The 20,894-nt window shown below is 41.2% G+C and overlaps 2 protein-coding genes across 3 annotated transcripts in view; one reads left to right on the plus strand and one right to left on the minus strand.

The window, feature by feature from the left end:
* LOC149322140 (inactive rhomboid protein 2-like) overlaps positions 1-7,072 on the plus strand; it is a 103,881-nt gene extending 96,809 nt beyond the window's left edge. Inside the window, exon 18 of the mRNA XM_089535205.1 lies at positions 5,659-7,072. Within this exon, the coding sequence (XP_089391331.1) occupies positions 5,659-6,078 (420 nt within the window). The 3' untranslated portion in view covers positions 6,079-7,072. The remainder of the gene's footprint in view (positions 1-5,658) is intronic.
* Positions 7,073-7,580: 508 nt separating this feature from the next.
* LOC149322141 (serotonin N-acetyltransferase-like) lies at positions 7,581-19,739 on the minus strand. 2 transcript variants are annotated; one of them, XM_089507779.1, is made up of 4 exons: positions 19,681-19,739; positions 13,630-13,888; positions 12,092-12,246; positions 7,581-10,410 (listed from the first exon to the last, which is right to left on the minus strand). In XM_089507779.1, the coding sequence occupies exons 2-4, from the start codon at positions 13,784-13,786 to the stop codon at positions 10,105-10,107; spliced, it is 618 nt and encodes a 205-aa protein (XP_089363905.1). In that variant the 5' UTR covers positions 13,787-13,888; positions 19,681-19,739; the 3' UTR covers positions 7,581-10,104. The 2 variants fall into 2 exon arrangements, with proteins under 2 accessions (XP_089363905.1, XP_089363897.1); XM_089507771.1 differs by lacking the exon at positions 19,681-19,739 and adding an exon at positions 18,717-18,796.
* Between the last annotated feature and the right edge of the window lie 1,155 nt (positions 19,740-20,894).

The following is a 20,894-nucleotide window of genomic DNA, read 5'->3' on the forward strand; positions in this document are numbered from 1 at the left end:
CTATAGTGGTTCAGTCCCAAAAGGACTCACATGTAGTACATGAATATTTGAATAGGCTTCCTATCACCCATCTTGCCTGTGGACTCTTCTCTGCTTATTTTCTCTGGGCTGCTGTCCTTTTGAGCCACTTCCATGATGTCTTGGGCTTTGGTTGTCTGCTCTGAAAACACAGGACCTAGAGTAGACTACAGCCCCTAAAGTGGAGCTTTAAAAGGTGGAATCCATGAGCTGCATCTGTCCCACTGGCCTTCTGTTGTGCTCCCTCACCCTGGAGGGATTAATTCAGGAGCTTCTTTCCCTTACCTTTATCCTCCCATCTCTTTCCTTGGTCCTCTTGGTAGCATATGTCAGAGGCAGCCTGAAAAACAAGGGTGATATGACTGCAGGTGGGTGATATCATTGTCTGAATGGGCCAGACTGGCCATCTGCCAGCGTACTCTGCCTGGCTATGCACCAGCCAGGGGGAGGGAACTGCATGATGTTGTTGATGGAGTGGGAGGAGTAGACGAGAGCAATCGGAGCTGCTTCACTAGCAGATTTTGCTTCCATGATATTGGGACAAGAGATCAGAAGAGCATTTTTGGAAGGATTCCTAAATGTCTACAGCAAACAAGGCAGATCCAGCCCTTATGTGTGTGTTAGTCTGTGTGTGTACGCTTCCCTGTTTAGCCCAGGGATTGGGGACACCTTCAGCCAACAGTGGCACCTGTTTCCAGATGGTGAAGAGGTTACGATCTAATCTGCTGTCTCCTTGCCCAGGCAGAGGTGTTAACACTGGCCAGATAATACCTCTTATCTCCAATCACAAACATGAGATTTCACCCTCTGGAAATCTTTTATCTTCAGTCAGTGCTTCCCTACACAGTAGTGGGATTCCCAGACTTTAAGGTTTGCCCCTTGCAGGCAGTGAGTTAATGACAAGCTGATTCTCTTGTGTGCTGGTTGTTATATAGCCCAAATGACACCAGCCGTGTGCAGGGAAAGGAATGGAGAATCTTTTATTATTTCTTTCTTTATTTAGTTTATACGCCACCTTTCTCCTAAATTGGACCGAAGGCGACTCACAAAAGATACTTAAATACAGTACAGTTTTTAAAACAGAATTAAAAGATCACATTAATATAAGAAGTTATAAAATGTAAAATCAATAAAAACCTATTAAGTTAAAAAAAAAGGAAGCCATTAAAATAATAGAATAGCAAATGCCCAAATAAGAAGCCTCCCTGGGTGCAATTACATATTAAATGCCTGCTTGAAGATAAAGATTTTTGCTTGCAAGTAAAAGGAGAGGGTGCCATCCTAGTTTCCCATGGAAGGGAGTTCCAGAGTGTGGGAGCAGCCACCAATAAGGCTATCTCCCATGTCCTCAGAAAGCAAGCCTGTGGTGGTCGTGGGACAGAGAGAAAGCTTTGAAGAGAGAGGCTGAGAGAAAGCCCTGAAGATTAGAGTTCCAGCAGGTTCATATGGGGAGATACAGTCTTTCAAATCTTGGAAAAGGATATGGCTGTCTGGAACCTTAAATAGGGACATCCCATCCTGCAACATTTAGTTGCAGGTCCCTCTTATAATGGTGTTGTTGTGTGTCTTCAAGTTGTTTCTGACTTATGGTGACCCTAAGGTGTGAACTCATTACTGAGTTTTCTTGGCAAAATTCGTTCAGAGAAGGGTTGTTCTTGTCTTCTTTTGAGGCCAAGAGAGTGTGTCTTGCCAAAGGCCACCCAATCAGTTTTTCATGGCTAAGAAGGGATTTGAATCCTTTTTTCCAGAGTCATAGTCCAGCACTCAAACCACTACACCAGCCTTTCTCAAATAGTGGGGCGGGCCCCCCGGGGGGGCGCGAGGCTCCGTAAAGGGGGGCGCGAGGCTCTGTTATGCAGAGGTGTACTTATAACAATTTTATAGACAAATGATACTATTTACAGTCGCGGGGGGGGGGCGCGAAATGTTTTCTTCTTCCTAGGGGGGGCATGACAGAAAATAATTGAGAAGCACTGCACTACACCATGCTGGCTCCCTTGTAATGCTATCCATTGCCCAATCAAATCATTTTGCTGCCTAAAATGAAGCTACAAATGGCACACACACCCCACCCCAGATTTTAGGTTCATAGTACCCACAGCCAGCCTCAAAAAACCCCACAAGAACTTCTTTCTATCCCTAGCAGTAGAGATATATTCACTACAAAGTAATTAATGAATCATTTGGTGTCCTTCCATTACACTCCAAATCTGCTACCTGAACTACCTCCTGCCTAATGATGTAGCCAATGCTAGTGGTATGTTATACCTATGTCAAAAACACAATTTCCGCGCCCAAGTCAGAGAGAGATTGAACAAATAGGGTGGCATTGGGACACAGTGTTGAGGTGGCTGATGTTTAAATTTTTTCTCAGTTAAGCTGTTTGCTGACTAGCTTTTAGCAAAACTTTCTCTCAGCCTAACATGCCTCAGAGATGTGAAAATAACACAGAGAATATTTTTGCCTTCAAGCCTGCTCAGTAGAGTGCCCTACACTTCAAAAGTACTTTACTGTGCTTAGGGTATTCTTGACATTCACTACATAGCTGGATGTCTTGCAACTCATCCTGATGCTTCAGGATAAGATGGTGAGAAAAATTTAGTTTCAGTTCATGAATAAAACAGACATAATAATTGATGCTTTGCTGAATGTACGCAGTTGTGAGTGCTTGAAGTTTCTGCTCTGAACAAGTTGGATAGGTAAGTCAGGAACCTGACATAGTTCTGTGAGCTTTGGAAAAAGATTAGAAATATTAGGAGTGCACAGGACCTTAACATTGAGCAGAACATGAGAGTGTGTGTATGCTGTTTGGGGAAAAGGGTGCCGTAAACTGATCTGTGAGCCTGTTGCTCAATCTTCCAGGGAGACGCTTGAATATCCAGTACACTGCAATGATAGGGGCTGTTGGGCTCTGCCAAATTTCCAGTTCTTCCAGCTAGAACAGGAATTTCTGTTTCTTTTTTCTTATAAAGAAAGAGGGATAGAATCTTAAAAAGAGAGAAGAATTTGTGGGTTTCTTGGCAAATTGAACAAACATGCACAGAAAGAGAGAGCACTTTTTCTAGTTCAGAAAAAATGGTATAGATTTATACTATATTGTCTTAAGGATTTTGGAAAACTGTGCATGGAAGCCTTTTGGATGCCAGTAAGGTTGAGAGTGTGGGAGTTCATGTGTATCACGCATGGTGACTTTTCCACTTCAAATATTGCCTCTGAAGAAATTATTTTTCATTGTCCAGTCTTGGATAAAGTGATTTGGGAACTAGTTGCAATTTAGTCTTGAGGACTAAATGTTTTAGTTTTGAGGTGGGGAATTAATTGGTTTTCTGCCCCCTCTCCCACTAGAACCTGTTCTCTAAGCTGATCTGTTTTAATATCATGGAATTAGATCTCCAGAAAGAAAGTGTGAGGGAAAGGGTGAGTGGGAGTCTCTTCATGTCATGGTGGTTAAGACTGCTTTTGTGTATTTAGGGAAGGTTCCTCATCACTCCACTCTTCCCTTGCCTCACAGTCATACAGTATGAAGAACTAAGAAGCTTACAGTAAGACAGGTGCTGGAAATGAGATGCCAGTCAGTTTTTCTTGGCTTGCAGTTGTTGGTGATGGCACCCTTATTCCTTGAGGCACGTGAAGGGCAAGATTTATTTCAGTAAAAGATTCCCTGCTGCTTCTGCATGTTGGCCCTGAATGTGCCAGCTGTCCTTTTTGCTCACACGTGAGAGTGCCCTGCACCCTTTTGACTGATGCAACAGCAGGCAGGTGGCTAATCTGAGCTTCGGTCAGTCTCCAAAGGAGATCACTCCAGCTAATCCTTCAAACCACATCAGCAATTTTTCAGCAGATTGGTTGGAGGGGCAGAGTCTGCAGCTGGGTGCTGAGTCACTGGGTGCCCTTCTACATTCTCCTCCAGCAGGCGCCTTCACATCATGGCTTTCCTTGGCACGTGGGCAATGGATGGCCCACCTTGGAATGAATGAATACAAGTCCTGAACAAGTGCTATACCCTCTGTGGATTTAGGCACTATCCTAAGCAAAGAAAAGGTGGGAGTATTTGCCAGGCATACAACACATCCTGCAGCTGTCAGTGGCATGTGGAATGATTGAGGCTACTTCCCTGAATAGGACTACTTGCTTCTGCTATAACAATTTTCACATACAGCTACTGTACTGTACTATTATTCCTTGCATCTGGTACCATTTGCCAGACAGGTGCATTGAGATATATTGGCTTTTGCCTTTCTGTTTTTAAAATTTATTTGGTTATCAAAATGAATTAAGATCTAACATGAAAAGATAGTGTTCCCCATTTGAAGGATGAGTGAAAGGGTGCTAGTGTGGTACTATTTTGAAATCCCAAGCACTCTGAACATGTTGTGTTTAAACAGCCAAGCTATCTTGCATGATAAGAATAAACTGCTGAATCATGGCATGCACCCAAAGCTTCCCAATATTATGTGCTGGAAATGGGGGGGGGGGGGGGTGTTGTATGTGAAACAAAGTGTCTAGTGTGAATTTGAGACATATCTTTTCTTCTGGCCTATAATAAAGAGACATTGGGGGGGGGGGGGTTCCAAAGGATTCTGGCTGGGTAAGAGGTTGTTTGGGGAAATTACCATACAAAGAATTCTGGTGCCACCTTCTTGTGCATTTTGGGACTGGAGCCCATCCCCTCCTTGACTCCCTTCCTCAGGTTCATGAGTTCTCATGTAAAAACTCCAATATCGGATACAGAACAAAACGCACAAACCAAGGAAACAAATATGAATGTAATGAGCAGGTGCCTCCCTCCCCCTTTCTAAAAATAACACTGAAGAGAGAACACACCACCATGGTGGACGCCTCATTCAGAATAGGTTTCCTTAGTACAGCATTTGGGGCAGCCTGGAGCAGAATAAAGTCCCAGCCGCAACTCACCTTCCTGCCGATGATGTGCATCCCTTGGGGGTCATTCCCACTTGGGGTATAATCCACATTCTGATCAAGCTCCACTCTGCTTTCTGAAGTGATTCCAAAAGGTCCCTCATTCTTATTATGAAAAGGGGCCTTTTGTGGAACCGCTTCAGAAGGTCCCAACTGGACCCCCCCTCTTTTTTTTTTCTTCCTTCTCTCCTCTCTCCTCCCTCCCTCCTTTTCTTCCTTCTTCTCCCTTTCCCCCTTCTTTTCCTTCCTTCCTTCCTACTCTCCTTCTGTCTTTCCTTCAGTTCTATTGTTAAAAGAAAAAAGAATCAGTTCTGATATGGTGTTCCCACTTACAGGGCATGCTTCAGAATTGATTTTTCTCCAAAAAAAACCAAAACACCCCACTTTAAAACTCGTGTCAGGAAACCCCGGGTTATTTCCTCCTGGAATCGATCCAATGAGGATCAGAAGCGGTTTCAAGTGGAAATGGGAGTCATTTGCCTTGAATCCTGCTTCGGAGCAAACTGCAGTGGGAATGAGCTAAAGAGTTTAGGTGGGAGCCAGCTGTACTTGTAGGGATTTACTTTTGAGTAAAAATGCTTAGGTCTGAGTTAAACCTAAATGTAATAGTATAAAGGGGAGAGGAAGGTGTTTTTTGGTCAAGGGGTAGAGACTGTTTATCTGGTTTAACAGTGGAAAGTGTGCTGTCATAACATTTTTAATTTTGCTCTTCTCCACTAGGTGGGGCCAGCAGGATCACAGTTTGGCTTGTTAGCCTGCCTTTTTGTGGAGCTTTTCCAGAGCTGGCAAGTTCTAGAGAAGCCCTGGAAGGCTTTCTTGAACCTTTCTGGAATCGTCCTTTTTCTCTTTGTTTGTGGTCTTCTTCCGTGGATCGACAATATCGCCCACATATTTGGCTTCCTCAGTGGCCTTTTGCTTTCATTTGCCTTTCTACCTTACATCACCTTTGGCACCGTGGACAAGTACCGCAAGCGGGCCATGATCATCATCTCACTAGTGGTCTTTGTGGGGCTCTTTGCATCTCTTGTAATATGGCTCTACGTGTACCCCATTAACTGGCCTTGGATTGAGCATTTAACCTGCCTGCCCTTTACGAACAAGTTCTGCGAGAAGTATGATTTGGATCAGATCTTGCATTGATGAAGTCTGTTTGAACATTATTCAATGGAAAAGATTTCAAAAGTGCTGGATTTTGAGTGATGAGGAGTGGACAGAGGCAGTTCTGCCAGCGCAAATCAGGACATCCAAGTTTCCCTTTGGAATTCCTATGCACCACTCATCAGCCAAGCGCTCAACAAGATGCCTTGATACCTTTTGTGAAACACTTGGAGTGAAGGAAAACAGGCATGCCTCTTACACATTCCTCCACGATGATTCTGAGCATAAGGATGCCATTATTGGGAGGTGGTGTTATAAAACAAATGCATTATTTACCAAAGCTTTGATGCCAAAACACTCCCACACCTGCTCGCCAGACACGGACTACCATTTCTGCCTTCTGTGTCAGGTCTTTTGGGATGAATTAGTGCAGGTATAAATGGCATCCTTGATATTTGGGACAGATTAGGCCTTGGGTAGAATGGAGAGCTGGCAGAAAGTGACTTTAAAAGAGCACCTTCATGATGAGGCAACTTCTTGCTTCACTTTTTCTGCTCACTACCTGCCTATCTCTGTGGACTCTTGTTTAATGTTTCTCTGTTCTATGCAATTCCTGGTTTCAAGAATTTCTTTCTTAATGCCTTCTTTTTTTGGCATGAGATGATGCTTGAACTTTATGGCAATCTTTCCTGCCTTGGTGCCTTTTTGTGGTACTAGGAGTTGTACTGTGAAAATAAACCCCATCTTTGTCCAAGGGGTATTTTTATATGCATTTTCTTACATTTGTGATATCTGTCTGTCCTTGGAGCCAGACACTTTTTGTCAAAAAGCATTAATGCTTCTAGAGAAACCTTGTGTCATCTGTAATAAATGCTAGTGACTATTCCAATATTGTATTGGCTGGAAAATATAGAGACCTAAGGTTTCTGTAGGGGCAGGCTTGAAAGAGAGCTTTCCTTTCATAGGGAAGATGAACAACTCTGTAAGTGAGATAAAATAGGGAGTGGCAAAATATTTTTGGTTCAAATAAATAAGTTTCAAACAATCCTGTGGGAAGTGTATGTGTGTTTATTAACTTTTGTTGCATTAAACTAATTTGGATATCTGCATATAGTGCAATTTAATGCACAACCGCCGGCTGTTCGTCTCTCAGAGGCTGTTCTTGCCTCATCTCAAAGGTTCTAAAAGATGCCCCTTTTCTGATGAACAGGCTAGCACAGCTATGTCTTTGAAAATTATTGCAAGCCATGTTTAAACTCTGGCAGATTCTAGATGTACAAGTGTTCTCCAGAGTGCCATCATGGAATAAATAAATTTGCATGGAGAGCCAGTACAGACCCAAAGTTGGCACTGATGCAGCTGATACTATAATAGCTCTAGCCTAGTAATGCTGTTCATATCTTCCTATCACTAACTTTTCAAATTGCATTGCTCTTTGCCCTTGTATTTTTATCCAGCGCTCCAAAGTATCTGCAAAGTAGAGGCCCTTCACAGCTACTGATTAATTTAGTAGTGATGGAAGAAGGAATAAAAGCAAGAACCCATTAAGAAATAAAAACACATTTATTTGCTCACTTAACAAGCCATGGCAAGTGGGAAATGGCATGCAGAACAGTTGTGGGCTAGACAATATTTTTCCCATGTTGAGTAGCAATGAATATTAGCCTTCATAGAAGAAGTTTGGCTTGGGTGAACTGAAACAGCAAGCAAATGTACATATCAATTCATCTGTTTTACCACTGGCATAATACTGCAAATTTCATTAATAACTGGGGAGTAAGCCTCATCCAGGACACTGAGGCATATTTCTAAATAGAACTGCCTAAAATTGCACTATAAAGAGCCTTTTCACAACCACACAGCTGTTAAAAGAAACAGGCATTCGCTCTGGTTTCTGTATGTATGTCTTAACTTTCTTCTTCCTCAGCCTTTACTTCCATCCCAGGTTGTAACAATTAGGTTGGATAGCCCTAGAGAATGTCCTCACTTTCATGAAGAAATCATTTAAAGTTTAGGCTATTATTTAGCGATGGCAAACATAGCTTCTGAGGCTATATGCATTTCTGATGTTTAAGAAGAAAATTGTTCTGCCTGAGTTCTTTCACTGTGGGGGTGCACTGGGATGGACAGACCAGAGGCTTTGCTGCTGAGCCAGTGTTGCATCTTATTCTTCAAATCCATATCCCAAAGAACAAGAATTTCAGTTAAATCCCTACTGGCTGTCCATCAAAAAGATGGTGGGCAAGAAACATATCTGGGGCTATCAGCCATCCCAGTCTGAGTGGTGAGGCCCTTTAGTCTAGGCCAGAAATAGAGAAACTTCGAATGTCCAAATATTATTGGACTGCAGTTCCCATAATCCTTCATTGCTGACTGTGCTGCCAAAGGTTGCTGGGAGGTGTAGCTTAACATCTCGAGGATCACAAATTACCAATGCCTAGACTGTGCTGGGGTAACTGGACTGGAGTGAGGTGGGAATCACATGACTCTGCAATATTAGACTGCATCAGCAGCCGATGGTAAAGAATGCTAGAAGCAGCAATGCAATAACAGAGGGCTGCATGATTCCCAACCCTGGACTAGATCATACATGCATAAGCATGTCCATCTGTCCTACCTCCACTGATGATTTCAACAATTATATATTGTTTGGTAATGCACCCACTGCCACTCAAAAGCATGGAGCCTGTCAAGTTTAGTGGTATATACATAGAGCTTTCTCAGTGAGCCAATGCATGCCAAAGCATGTACAGGAAATTTAAGTACTGAGGTGAGGGCACTCAGACTCAAAGTTTAATTCCCCATCACTTTCTAGAGGTGCACTTTGCCCTTCCCTTCTACTGCATCTGGGCAACAAGAATGGGCCTGTAAAATTCTGTGATTTTTCTTGTTCAGTGAGCAAAATCTTTAAAATTTCGCTCACTGTAGGATGGCCGTTATAAGCCGGGACCTGATCTTCGCCTCTCTGGGCTAGACATTGCCTCAGAGAGAAAAAACTATTTGTTGTCTTGAGCATTATATAATTGCAGAGAGCCACATTCTAGTCTTCAGAAAATACAGATTCCATGCATTTCAGCTCAAGAATGCCACTAGTATGAAAAGGCATGGGGAGTATTTCTCTGCAAAGAGAGAGTAATTTCATCAGACCAATATCCTTTCCCAAGGCAAGTATTAATCCCCCCAATAATTACATTATTCTCCTTCTCAGGCAATATTTTCCTAATTGCCCTGTTAATCCCAAGAGATTCTCTAAAGCCAAAAAGGCAAGTTTTCAGCCACATTTGAACAATACAAAGCTTGATTTCTGAAAGTAATTGCATATTTATGCAAATATATTAGCTTGATAATTACAGATACAGAGTTTGCTTTACAACACAGTTTCATTGCAAGTATCAGTTACTACTATGTAAATGAAATTTGAAATTAATAAATTCTAGCTTGCAAAACCCACTTTGCACTACTTACAAAACATCAATTTAGATGCTCCTGCCTTGTGAAAAGTAAGTTCGGTGGCCTTATATTTACCAAATGCCATACTTTTATGGTCCTCACAGTTGAAATGAGAATATGGGACTGAATGGGGTCCTATCCTTCCACCATCCATATGTTAGGGGCAGTGGAGGGTGGGGGAACAAGGCCATATAAGACCCAAGTGAGCTAAAATAGGTCAAAGTTTAGCTGCTACTTTTTAAAACAGCTGTAGGGTTTAAAAAGGAAATGTTAAACATTACAAGGTATTCCCTTGCAAAAATGGCTGCCTAGCATGGTAGAAGTAGATCAGTTGTGGATCTACTGATCAGCATGTAACAGTGGTTCCCAAACTTCTTAAAAGTGGAACCTATCCATTGCACCTCTTTAGTCTGTGTGAGCAAACTCGTTTGACTGACCACTAATGCAGGTGGCCACTATTCCCAATACACACACACACACACCACTTGACAGTCCACCCACAAGACTCCTCTGACCCATCTCTAGGTCCCATCAGAAGGCTTGGGAATCACTGGAGAATGGGGCTTGCCAGCCAGCACGATGAGCAGCTGGAAACGAATGGAAACAGGAGCCATGACCTCAGCAACCACTGTTCCTGCGCATAAAGGCATGACCACGGACAGCATAGCTCATTTCAATGAAATTAAGTGATCCCACAGTGATCTCGGAGGGGCCTAATGGTTTGAAGCCACATTTAGAGTAAAAAGGAACAAGGAAGTCTTCACACATCAACGTGGCTCGACGTACATAAGGTAGACAACACAGGTACTGTAGGTAGCGCCACATCAAGATAGAGCCTTTGCCTTGCTGACGAAAGGTGCGATGTACTGCCAGAACATGAATATGGACTGTGGAGCCATGAGGTTTGTGCAGGGTCAGAGCATCCTGACAAGAGACCAAAGAGAAGATGACAATTACTACTAGAGCTCTAGATCTGCTGACTTGAATTTTCTAGCAATGGCTGAACTGACTATTTAAAACAGACAAGTAACAATGACCTCTTCTACACGATGAAACATTGTACTATATTAAACTATCAATGAAACAGTTTGGTATACGGGTTTTACTGCTGAACAAGGACTTCAGGAGACCAAGCTTCGAATGTCCAGTCAGCCATGGAAAACCATAGCATGACCATGGGCAAGTCACACTCTCCCAGCCTCAGATGAAACCAATGGCAACCCCCTTCTGAACAAATCTTGCCAAGAAAACCCCATGATAGGGTTGCCATAAGTCAGAGTTGACTATGTTCACTTTGAAATCGTTAGCTGACATGAACTAAATAGTTCACTAACCATACTGGAATAAATTTCACATGATGAAACACACAGAGGGAAGGGATATCAGATGTAGTTAACATATAAATAGCTATGCTTTCCTTAAAATGTCTTTTGGAATGTTAAAAAAAAGGAAAAGCTTGACTCATGCTGAAGACAACAGTCCATCTTTCCTAGAATTATTCCACTAGACTCCTGGGCAGTAGTTTTTCAAAAAGCACCATGTGATTAATTCACAAAATGCACCGTGTTTACACAGGTAAATCAGTAACCGCAAAAATGGTGTATCTGAATGTACAATCCAATTAATTGAAGATGGGACTTCTGCACTCACAGATTCACTTGTTCAATTTCTGCACAGCCATTGCATATCAACATTCTATGATGTTTATCACACTATGCTCTTAAAGAGGTACTATTCCAGTGTGACTCCTCTAGCTGCCTCCTGTTGCATGCTGGGATTGGCAGTTTTAAGGAGGGGTATTTAGAATTCTCAGGCAGAGAAGTTCAGCTCCTTAAAACTGCCAATCCCAGCATGCAACAGGAGGCTGCTAGAGGAGTCACACTGGAATAGTAGCTCTTTAAGAGCATAGTGTGATAAACATCTATGAATGTCACTTTCTCTTCCTTGTCTTGAACCAGAGAGCAAGGGATTGCTTGCGGGGGGGTTAACAATATGTCCAAATTCTGCAAGCCACCTTTGGCTGCCAAAAGAAATTTATACTAGGCCTGATATAGTCCAATAAGATTCAGAGTGGGTATAGGTTTATGCAAACATAGGAAGCCGTATTACAGGACTAACCTTCATTTACCCACAAATACTTAATGCAAGTGGCAGAAGTTCAAGAACAATAAAAGGACAGAACAAGTGGGCAGTTTTCTTCCTTGAAAGTGATAATGCTGTCAGGAAAAAGGAACTTCCTTTACTGCTCAAGTAAGCATTTAAGGCAGCCACCGTAAGATGGTAATGTAAGACCATGGTGGCTGAACACTATTCCATTTGTTTCCCCAGGCCACTATATATTGGCCTTAGAGAAAAACAATGGTGTAGCATCCTCACCAGCTGAGTAATAATTTTTTTCAGTATGGGGTAGTGAGCAACAAGAAATGCTGATGTTTATTATCTTGTATCCAAAATATATTATGAGTGAGAGCACAGGTGCTAGAGGATATATTTCCACATTAGTATTAGCACCTTCTGTGTGCTTATACTAGTCTCTATTCACATAATCTTCCAAACAATTTTAACATGAGAAATAAATGTATTTTAAATTATTCTGTTTTATTACCTGGCTGAGTCTCTCCTGATCCCAGAGGGAGCCTATAATAAAAGCAACTAGTCGACCTTCTTCAAACCACCCAAGTGACAATTCAGGACACAGGTTCAGAAAATGGCGAATCTCATCCAAGTGGAGAGGACAGTCTCCAGACACTGAAATAAAAGCTGTGAAAGACAACAGACAAAGAAAGTAATGGTATGTTCCACTTGCCACAGCTTTAAGCAGGTAGGGAAGATATTGGCCCTTCTCTTAAAAATAAGGGTACAAAAAGTATCAATACTATCTATCAATAATATTACTGATAGATAACTATCAATAAAGCAAATGCTACATACTTCACCAGCCAAAATCATGAAAGGGACTTAGCTCTTCGAGTGTCTGAAATACTACTGTAACAAATGTGTAAATCACAAGGGAACTTTGCATTACAGTGGTGCCTCGGGTTACGAAATTGATTCGTTCCGCTGTCAATTTCGTAACCCGAAAGGCTTTCGCAAGCCGAATCCCCATAGGCGCTAATGGGGAAAAGCCGCTTTTTGGTGCGAAATCGCGCCGAAAAGCACCAAAAGTTTTTTCGTAACCCGAAAAAACTTTCTTAACCCGAAACAGTTTTTTTAAATTAATTTTTTTCGTATCCTGAAAATTTCGTAACCTGGGTAATTCGTATCCCGAGGTACCACTGTACTGTTAAATAGCCGTGTTTCACACTGCTCCAGTATACTACTCTAAAAAACCAAAATGTCTGAGTCTGAAAACCATATAGTGCACGATGTCATCTGTTCAACAGAAAAAAGATGCCACCTATGCTTATGATTCCTTTCATAAATGCAAAGAAGTACATAGGACTGTGACTCCCAACAGCATGTTCTCTTTTGAGGAACCTGGAGGGGGAAATATCAGTAGATAATCTTATTTGTACAACCTCTCTTTCTGTGTATGATCAAACAACTTAAATTGGATATACCAACACCTTTGCTGCCAAAAACAAACAGCTTTCCCATTGTGACTCGAAGTGTGTCAAGTATTAGTCTAAACTAATGCTTCTAAACTACTAGAACACATATAGTGCTAGCAAGGGGGTGGCACTATCTGCTTCGGGAAAACTGCCTCTGACAAGGGCAGAAACATGCCAGAAAGAGACAGTCCTCGTCCTCTGTTTCTAGGAAATGCTGCTTTTTAGTTTTGCTTAAGAAGGCTGGCTATGATAGAGAGGTTTTTTACAACACATGTATTGTAAGATTTTCTCCTTTTTTTCTCATGATTTTCTCCCCACCAATGCAGTGTTTGATTTTAAAAATTTCACCCAGTACTGCATCTGAAGAGGTGGATTTATAGCCACAATAACCATGCTACCATAAACACCAGTTAGCCTTTAAAGAGGGGCTGCCACATTTTTGTTTATTTTTGCCCTCCCTTCTTCCTTTATATTAAAAAAAATAACACACAGCAATTCCCAATTTCTGAGGGATGGAAGTGCCTTTCTTCTGGGGATGAGGATAAGCACTATAAAATAAAAACTCTAGGTGATAGATGAAGTGGCATCTTACCTTCTCTCTCAATTTCAAACACACTAATGGCATCCTCAGGAGTGAGGCACCGGAACTCGCTGGCAGGAAGAGTGTGCCTGCGTTGGCGTCCAGGGGAACTCCGTGGAGGCCTGAAGTGAATGGGTTTGAGAAATGGCAATGCACTGATCACAGACATCTCCTTTGTTTATTTCTATGCCTTCTTCTCTTTCTTTTGGAGTCAAGATGTCTTGATTTCAGCCAACTGCTTCCAGCACGCTTTGCCAGGAAATGGAAATACCTGCACAGCACATATCAGATTAGAGTATTTGCGTCTCCTTATATATACATGCCAGAAACATGTCACTTCTACCATCTTAGTCATCATCGCCACTACCGAAATGAAGGTCCCCCAGGTCCCAGAGGTGGGCCCTTGTTATTGTTCAGCACACAAAAGCCAAGTCCCGCAAGCATCCAGGTGCTGTGCATTAGAGCAATAATGTTAGGGGAAAGGGACCAAAAATGCCTTTTATTGCATGTGGACTTGCTGACAGGGTTAAGTGGCAAGATAAGCAGGGTTAATACACTGACGTGAGCTGTGGAGGAATGGCTATTCTGAGGTCACTCAAAAGCTGGATTGGATGACTCAAACACACTCTTAGGACCTAATCCTGACAGATACAGATTGTCTCCTGCCAGATGCTGGGTCCCTCTGCTTGCAATGGGAAAAAATGACACCCAGCCTCAGAAAGAGCATGCTGGGTTCCCACACAGAATCAGACTCTCTTAATACTGTCAAACCAAGCTTGTGCCTTCTGGAAAGCTTTCCAGTAATTGCTAATTAACCATTATATAACTCAAAGGAGACAAGGGCCAGAGCTGGAAGAGGCAAAAAGAAAGCAATGGTGGGATCAAGGGTAACCTGCAGAACAGTCTCAAAGGTAGCAGTTAATCTTATTTAGGGGAGGAAACTAATTTCTGAAAGAGCACATTAAGCAGGAGCTGCTGCAGAAAGAATGCTGAAGATAAGCAAGAAATCAGCTTTTTTAAATCCACCAGCCCAATCCAAAACAGCCAGCTAAAACTCCTTTGCTCCTATCTTCTGTTCAGAATGTCCTTCCCTCACTGCCTTTTGCACACTGTGGGATGCAAACTCAGTTTATAACCTACAAAGTAACAAAAGAGCAAAACATACGGAGATAAAATACGTATATGAGGAAGGAACCAAATAATCCATTTGTTTTTAAACCTTTCAGACTGAAGCTGATTACATTTGATCATATTTCACACTGCTTCATTAGCTGATGGAGTTCACTGCCCCATGAGTCAGTGATGGCTCTTGGTTTAAGACTCTATATTTGTATTCACAGAGGACTAATGTAGTAGCATTCATCTTCTGCTCTCGTGTGTCTCATCCAGCTCTCAGACTGTATGAGATTCTGCAAATTTGGGGAATGTGCTTCCATCTGGGCAATTCATCAAGTGATAACTCGTGGTCTATTTGAGATTGCCCCATTACACTCTTATAGTGCTGCTATTCCACTTTAAATGCTCTGGCTGCTTCCTGTTGCATTCTGGGATTTGTAGTCCAGTGAGGCCAGGTGCTCTCTGGCTGAGAATTCTAAATGCCTTTCCCTAAACTGCAAATCCCAGGATGCCACAGGAGGCAGCCAGAGCAGCTAAAGTGGAATAGCAGCACTATAAGAGTGTAGTGTGCTAATGTATCAACAGGTACGTAGACCCTGTTTACAGGGAACTAGGCTGGTTAATGAGGAAAGGAATGAAAAAGCAAAGGGAAATCTGCAGTGGTTAATAGAATATATTGTAAATATGGATGTCCATTCAGGAATTAAATTAACCTTAGTCCTACTATAATCAATGGAATTCTATTTAGATGGGACTAGCAAGTCCCATTCATTGCCATGGTTCTAATCTAGATGGGATTATTTGATTTAGCTCCAGATATTTTAAAACACCCTTGCAGCAAACTTCGCTCAGTCAGGAAAACACCAGCACTTTCAAAATACAACTAGATGAGACCAGCTCCACGCAGACTAATTACTTTCACGACTGTCTGGAAAGAAAAGTGAAGGAATAATTTTATTCCTTCGAACATGAACAATTTTGGCCTGTTGCACACTTTCAATTCCTCACTGAAGTACAAAGCTCATTAAATATACAGGGACCAACTGTAATCAGCATACTATCCTAGCATACTCCAAATATTTTCTGGGAGAGGTTAAGGATGAAATTAATTATTTTCTTAGTAAATGGTTATCCCTTCATAAGTCCCTTTTGCCACTCTTCCCAAGCACAATGCCTTCCCAAGCCTTACTGGCCTTTCGACTGAAACATAGATGAGGTCTCCCTGGAAAAGACATTCTCTGTTTTAGAACATCAACACTTCTTTCACCATGACAACTAGTTAAATGATACAGATTATCCCTTATCGCTCAGGAATCTCTTGGTTGTCTCTTCTCTGTAATATTTTCATCTCACACACCCGAAACTGGTATAGCCTCTTGTTCCTTCTTCTAAGCAATTCAACCAATAACACTATTCATTAGATATATTTTGTCACATATTCTACCTTGAATTGATTATGTGGATTATTACACATCTGGTGAATTATAAAACCTAGAGAAAATCAACAGCTGAACCAGGCTTATGCCTTATGACTGATTCATCTTGCCAATTTGAGGCAATAATCACAAACCCAAATGCTTTTTGGGTTGAAAAACTGGGTTGGAGGCATGAAGGTATATGCCGGATTTGCACCTTCACTGTTTGGGGGTAAAGGGTTCTGGGTTTAGGGACTGCAGTATGAAAACGATACAGTGGCAACTAGCAAAGTAAATTCATACTCTGTATTTTCTATTAGGGGGTCTCAAGAAACACTGCATCGATTTGGGCATGGGTGGCAAATCTGAGTCTTATTATCAAGTGTCAGGTACAAAATTAGAAACAAACAGAATAGTAGTAAGGATGTGCCATTGATTATAATTGATCCACTTTACTATCTATAGGCTGGCTAATTAAATCTGGAGTCAAACAAAATAAATCGAGCACCAGCAGATAGGACACACTGAAAGGAGGGCAGTATCATACAACACTGCTCACAAAAGCTGAAGAGTGTAGGAAAAGAGAAAGACTGTATTTTTAGGCATACTGGTTCAATCAAGGAAGCCACAACCCTAAGTTGGCAAGACCTGCTCAAGACAGAGGATGATTGGGGTTCTTGGAGTATTCCTATCCATGGGATTGCTGCAAGTCAAATGTGATCTGGCGGCAAATAACAACAACTGTGCAATTAACAAAGTGCTGCATTTCCTGTGATTGCAAAGTCTTCTACTCCTGAACCATGTCAGTATTCAATCCATTCAGTTTGTTGAAGTGCCTTCATTGAGGGGTGATATCTCCCAAACATGGAGGGACAAAAAAGATGCCACATATGCACATGTGCTTAAAGGTGTTGTTTCTAATGTGCTGTTTCTCGGTGTGCTTTGCAGAGTGAAAGGAAACCAAGGGGACAGATCAGGTAAAGGAGATTAGTCCATGAATTATTACAAGTCCCTGAGGTTAATGCTTTGACGTGGCAAGTGATCTGTACACAGAAGTCTTAAGTGCTACACTTCCAATCAGAAATCTGAAGACAAAGTTTTGGCGGCTATTATTTATTCCCAGTATTTGAGTGCAAGGTGGTTGTAAATTAACATCAGATGCAAAATGGCAATCAATAGAAAATGGTAGCAGTGACAAACATGATACCAAACTTGCTTACCTTTTCAATTTGGACAATTCAAGAGATAGTTTAAATAAACCCTTATAAGCACAGTACCAAACCCATCTACTTTCTGAGCAGGGAAATTAGCTGGGGGGCATTATTATGCTACATGCATGTCTATTTATGGGAAAGCTGCTAAGTTTGGGTCCTGCAGTATGCAAGGAGTAGGTTGGCACATCATGTGTGTGCAGAGTACTCCATATTTCCAATTCAGAATTTTCCATTATTTTGGACAAATTGGTATTTAACTACTAGAAAGTATGAACCTTTTATTCATGTCTCTAAATAAGGATTTATATCACCAATGAAGTACAGTATCTCATAGGCTTTAGGTTTTTCAATTATGAATTTAGTAATTTCAAATGCTAAAAAATATTTTAACAATAATTTATACATAGTGTTTGGGATCTTTTTCTGAGAAGTAACAGTGACTAGTAGAACTTTGTCTTTGGAAGTCTTAGATAGCCTGTAGATCTATTGATCATCATCTTCAGAACAGGGCTAAGCTATTGGGTGTATAGATCTTTGATAATAACAATATTTATTGGAAAGAACAGACAATAATAGAGCAAGCAGATGTCAACAATATAGTGTAACAGTGTTTAGCAATGGACCTAGATACTCTTTCAATATAAAAGAAGAAATTCATGCACCTGTAAAATCCTTAAGGCACTAACAAAACAGTCTATATATTATTAAATGTATGCGTGAAATCAATAGAGATATAGGAAGCAGGATATATATGAAAGCTCATACTACGTACTGTATGTAAAATTATTAGTCTTTAAAGTCTGCTTGCTCTGCTATTATCAGAGGAAACTTCTGTTTTTGCTGCAATAGACCAACATGGCTCCCTTTGTAATTTGGTATACAAGCATCTTTTAATCACACCCTAAAAGACTGTATATATGTCTACAGACAGAAATTGACTTTAATAATCCCATTTTGGGAGAAAGGCGGGATATGAATCAACTAAATAAAAATTAATTAATTAATTAATTAATTAATTAAATTCTAGCTTCTGGTTACCTAATTACAAATTCATGAGGAGTTAATTTGTCAGTTCTGATGGGAAACGCAATATTTTCAGATTAAAAGCCACAGTTTTAGGTATGTGAATTCCTTCATATTTTCTCCCACAAGGTGGAATGTGGCTTTGGAATGGATTGCTTTTTAGGACCATTGGCTACCTGCTTATGCTAAATAAACTACAGTACAACTTTCATCCAGTACCTGTATCATTAGAAGGGTTTTAATGTATCCCATGTATACATTAGCAAATGCAATGATAAACCAGATAAAACAAAAGTTATTTAATGTACATCTCAGTCCTAAACCAACTCACTCATAATTAAGTCCTGATATCTGGGGATGTCTTCAGGTTAGGAAGATTTAGGACCAAAATATATTGCAGAAATAATCCAGTTTGAGACTGCTTTAACTGCCCCGGCTCAGTGCTAATAGAGAATTGTAGTTTATTATGGGACCAGAGCTCTCTGATAGAGGCGGCTAAAAATGCCTCACAAAACTACAGTTCCCAGATTTCCCCAATATTGAGCCAGAGCAGTCAAAGCAGACTCAAACTGGATTATTTCTTTAGTGTGTTTCGGACCATAGTCACTAGGAAATATTGAGGTTTATCACACTATACTCTTAACGAGCCATGATTCCAGTGTGACTCCTCTAGCTGCCTCCTGCTGCATTCTGGGATTGGCAGTTTTAAGGAGGGGTATTTAGAATTCTCAGGCAGAGAAGTTCTGTGCCTGAGAATTCTAAATACCCCTCCTTAAAACTGCCAATCCCAGAATGCAGCAGGAGGCAGCTAGAGGAGTCACACTGGAATCATGGCTCGTTAAGAGTATAGTGTGATAAACATCATTGTTAGGACAGTAACCTGTAATCCTGTATACAGCTAATGCTACTTAAGTTCCATGTGGATAAAATATGCAAACTAAAAAAAAACACTAGGCTATGATCATCTACACACTTACATATGCATCAACCCTTTCTAAATCAGTATATACTTTTTCACTAGTTGAGGTGAGGATGTTGTAAAACATACAAACATTAGGAAGGGGGCACAATTTCCAGAGACAGAAATGAGGAGGAAGCCTTACCCTCAAATCATTTTATTGTTGTGTTGAGATACTGTGATAATTGGATGTTAACCCAAATGTTATAAAAACATTTTAGTTGAAAACAGCACATAGCTTTAAAAGAGTAAGCATTCACTTTCTGAATGTGACTTTTCCCAGCTTTGGAAGTCACCATCATAGATGCTAGAGCAGAAATACAGTATAAGCTCTTACCTGTGCATTAAACTTTCAGGATTCTACTGATCCCCCAAGATAGCAATCTGTAGACTTTGTAGAGTCACTGCCAAAAAGAAGAAAGGAGAAAAAAAACTGAAGTGAATGCTGATGCGTTACCAGCTTCTTTTCTAGACTGGCTAAGGGAACTCCAGCTTATATATTTGTTATTTAGAAAGCACGTGGCAAGACTCTTAAGACATTTTTAAACCCCTAGACTTGCAAAGGGGCTTCAAGTTGACATGGCAACGAAAGGATCCTAGCAGGCTTTACTGTTTTGGCATGGTTTTCAGCTGAGGGATAAAGTCTTTTAGCTGATTGCTAGATACAAGGATCATCACAAGCCACAAGTGAATTGCTCAGAGATACACCAGCAGAAAACAGGTGAAGCAAAAACACATTGCATGCCCTTGATGTGATGGTAAACACTAAAAGAGGGTGAACTAATTGTGGCCTGGGGGCTGCATGCAAACCTCTAGGCCCCACTTTTTTGTCCCTGAAGCCCCATACCAGTCGCCCAAAGCCCCCCTCATATTTAAAAAATAATTGGGGTGATTGGCAATTTTTGCCCTGAAACCATGCAGAAAGCCTCCCAAACACCTCAAAACATATGAAAATACCCTGCTGCGCCCCACAAGTATCCCAGAGTGCCATACTATCTCCAAACACCTCTATTTTCTTCTAGAGTTGCTTTCAAAATGACAACAGGAATTAACATGTTTCACTACCATTTTGAGAGGGACTGTAGAGGAAAAATGGAAGTATTTGGGCTTGCTTTGGGAGATGTTGTCAACAGGGGTCACCTGGAGGGGAGGAATATTGCTCCTTGGCCCCCTTGCAGTTGCCCTTCCCTGCTCTAACACAACTTCTCACTCAGAATTTAATATCAGTGCTCCTGCAAGGCAATTTCTTTCCTAAACCTACCCTTGACCCCTTGTATTCAGTTTCTGAATCTTTCATAATTGCTACACAAATAATTGCCTAGGCAGCCGTATTAGAAAAGGGATAAACAACATCTGCCCTAAATGCCACTTCCCCAAATGCATATGATTTGTTTATGGATTCTATAATAATTTTATTGCAAAGCAAGGGAAATGCGCATAAAAAACTCTAGACATTAGCCCTGGAAGCAGGACTCTGACAACCAAAGGCTACCCAAGACTACAATGCTAGGTTAATTTTTTAAGGGGCCAGGGAGTGTTTTACGATGAAAA

Source organism: Sceloporus occidentalis, unplaced genomic scaffold (assembly GCF_023333645.1).
Source record: "Sceloporus occidentalis isolate IW3139 unplaced genomic scaffold, rSceOcc1.0.p SCAF_1, whole genome shotgun sequence".
NCBI lineage: Eukaryota > Metazoa > Chordata > Lepidosauria > Squamata > Phrynosomatidae > Sceloporus > Sceloporus occidentalis.

Coding starts and splice junctions, on each gene's coding strand:
- LOC149322141 (XM_089507779.1), bottom strand. CDS start 13,786: ATGTCTGTGATCAGTGCATTGCCATTTCTCAAACCCATTCACTTCAGG. Junction 12,247..13,629: donor GTTTGAAATTGAGAGAGAAG/GTAAGATGCCAC, acceptor TGTCTTTCACAG/CTTTTATTTCAGTGTCTGGA. Junction 10,411..12,091: donor ATCAGGAGAGACTCAGCCAG/GTAATAAAACAG, acceptor GTCTCTTGTCAG/GATGCTCTGACCCTGCACAA.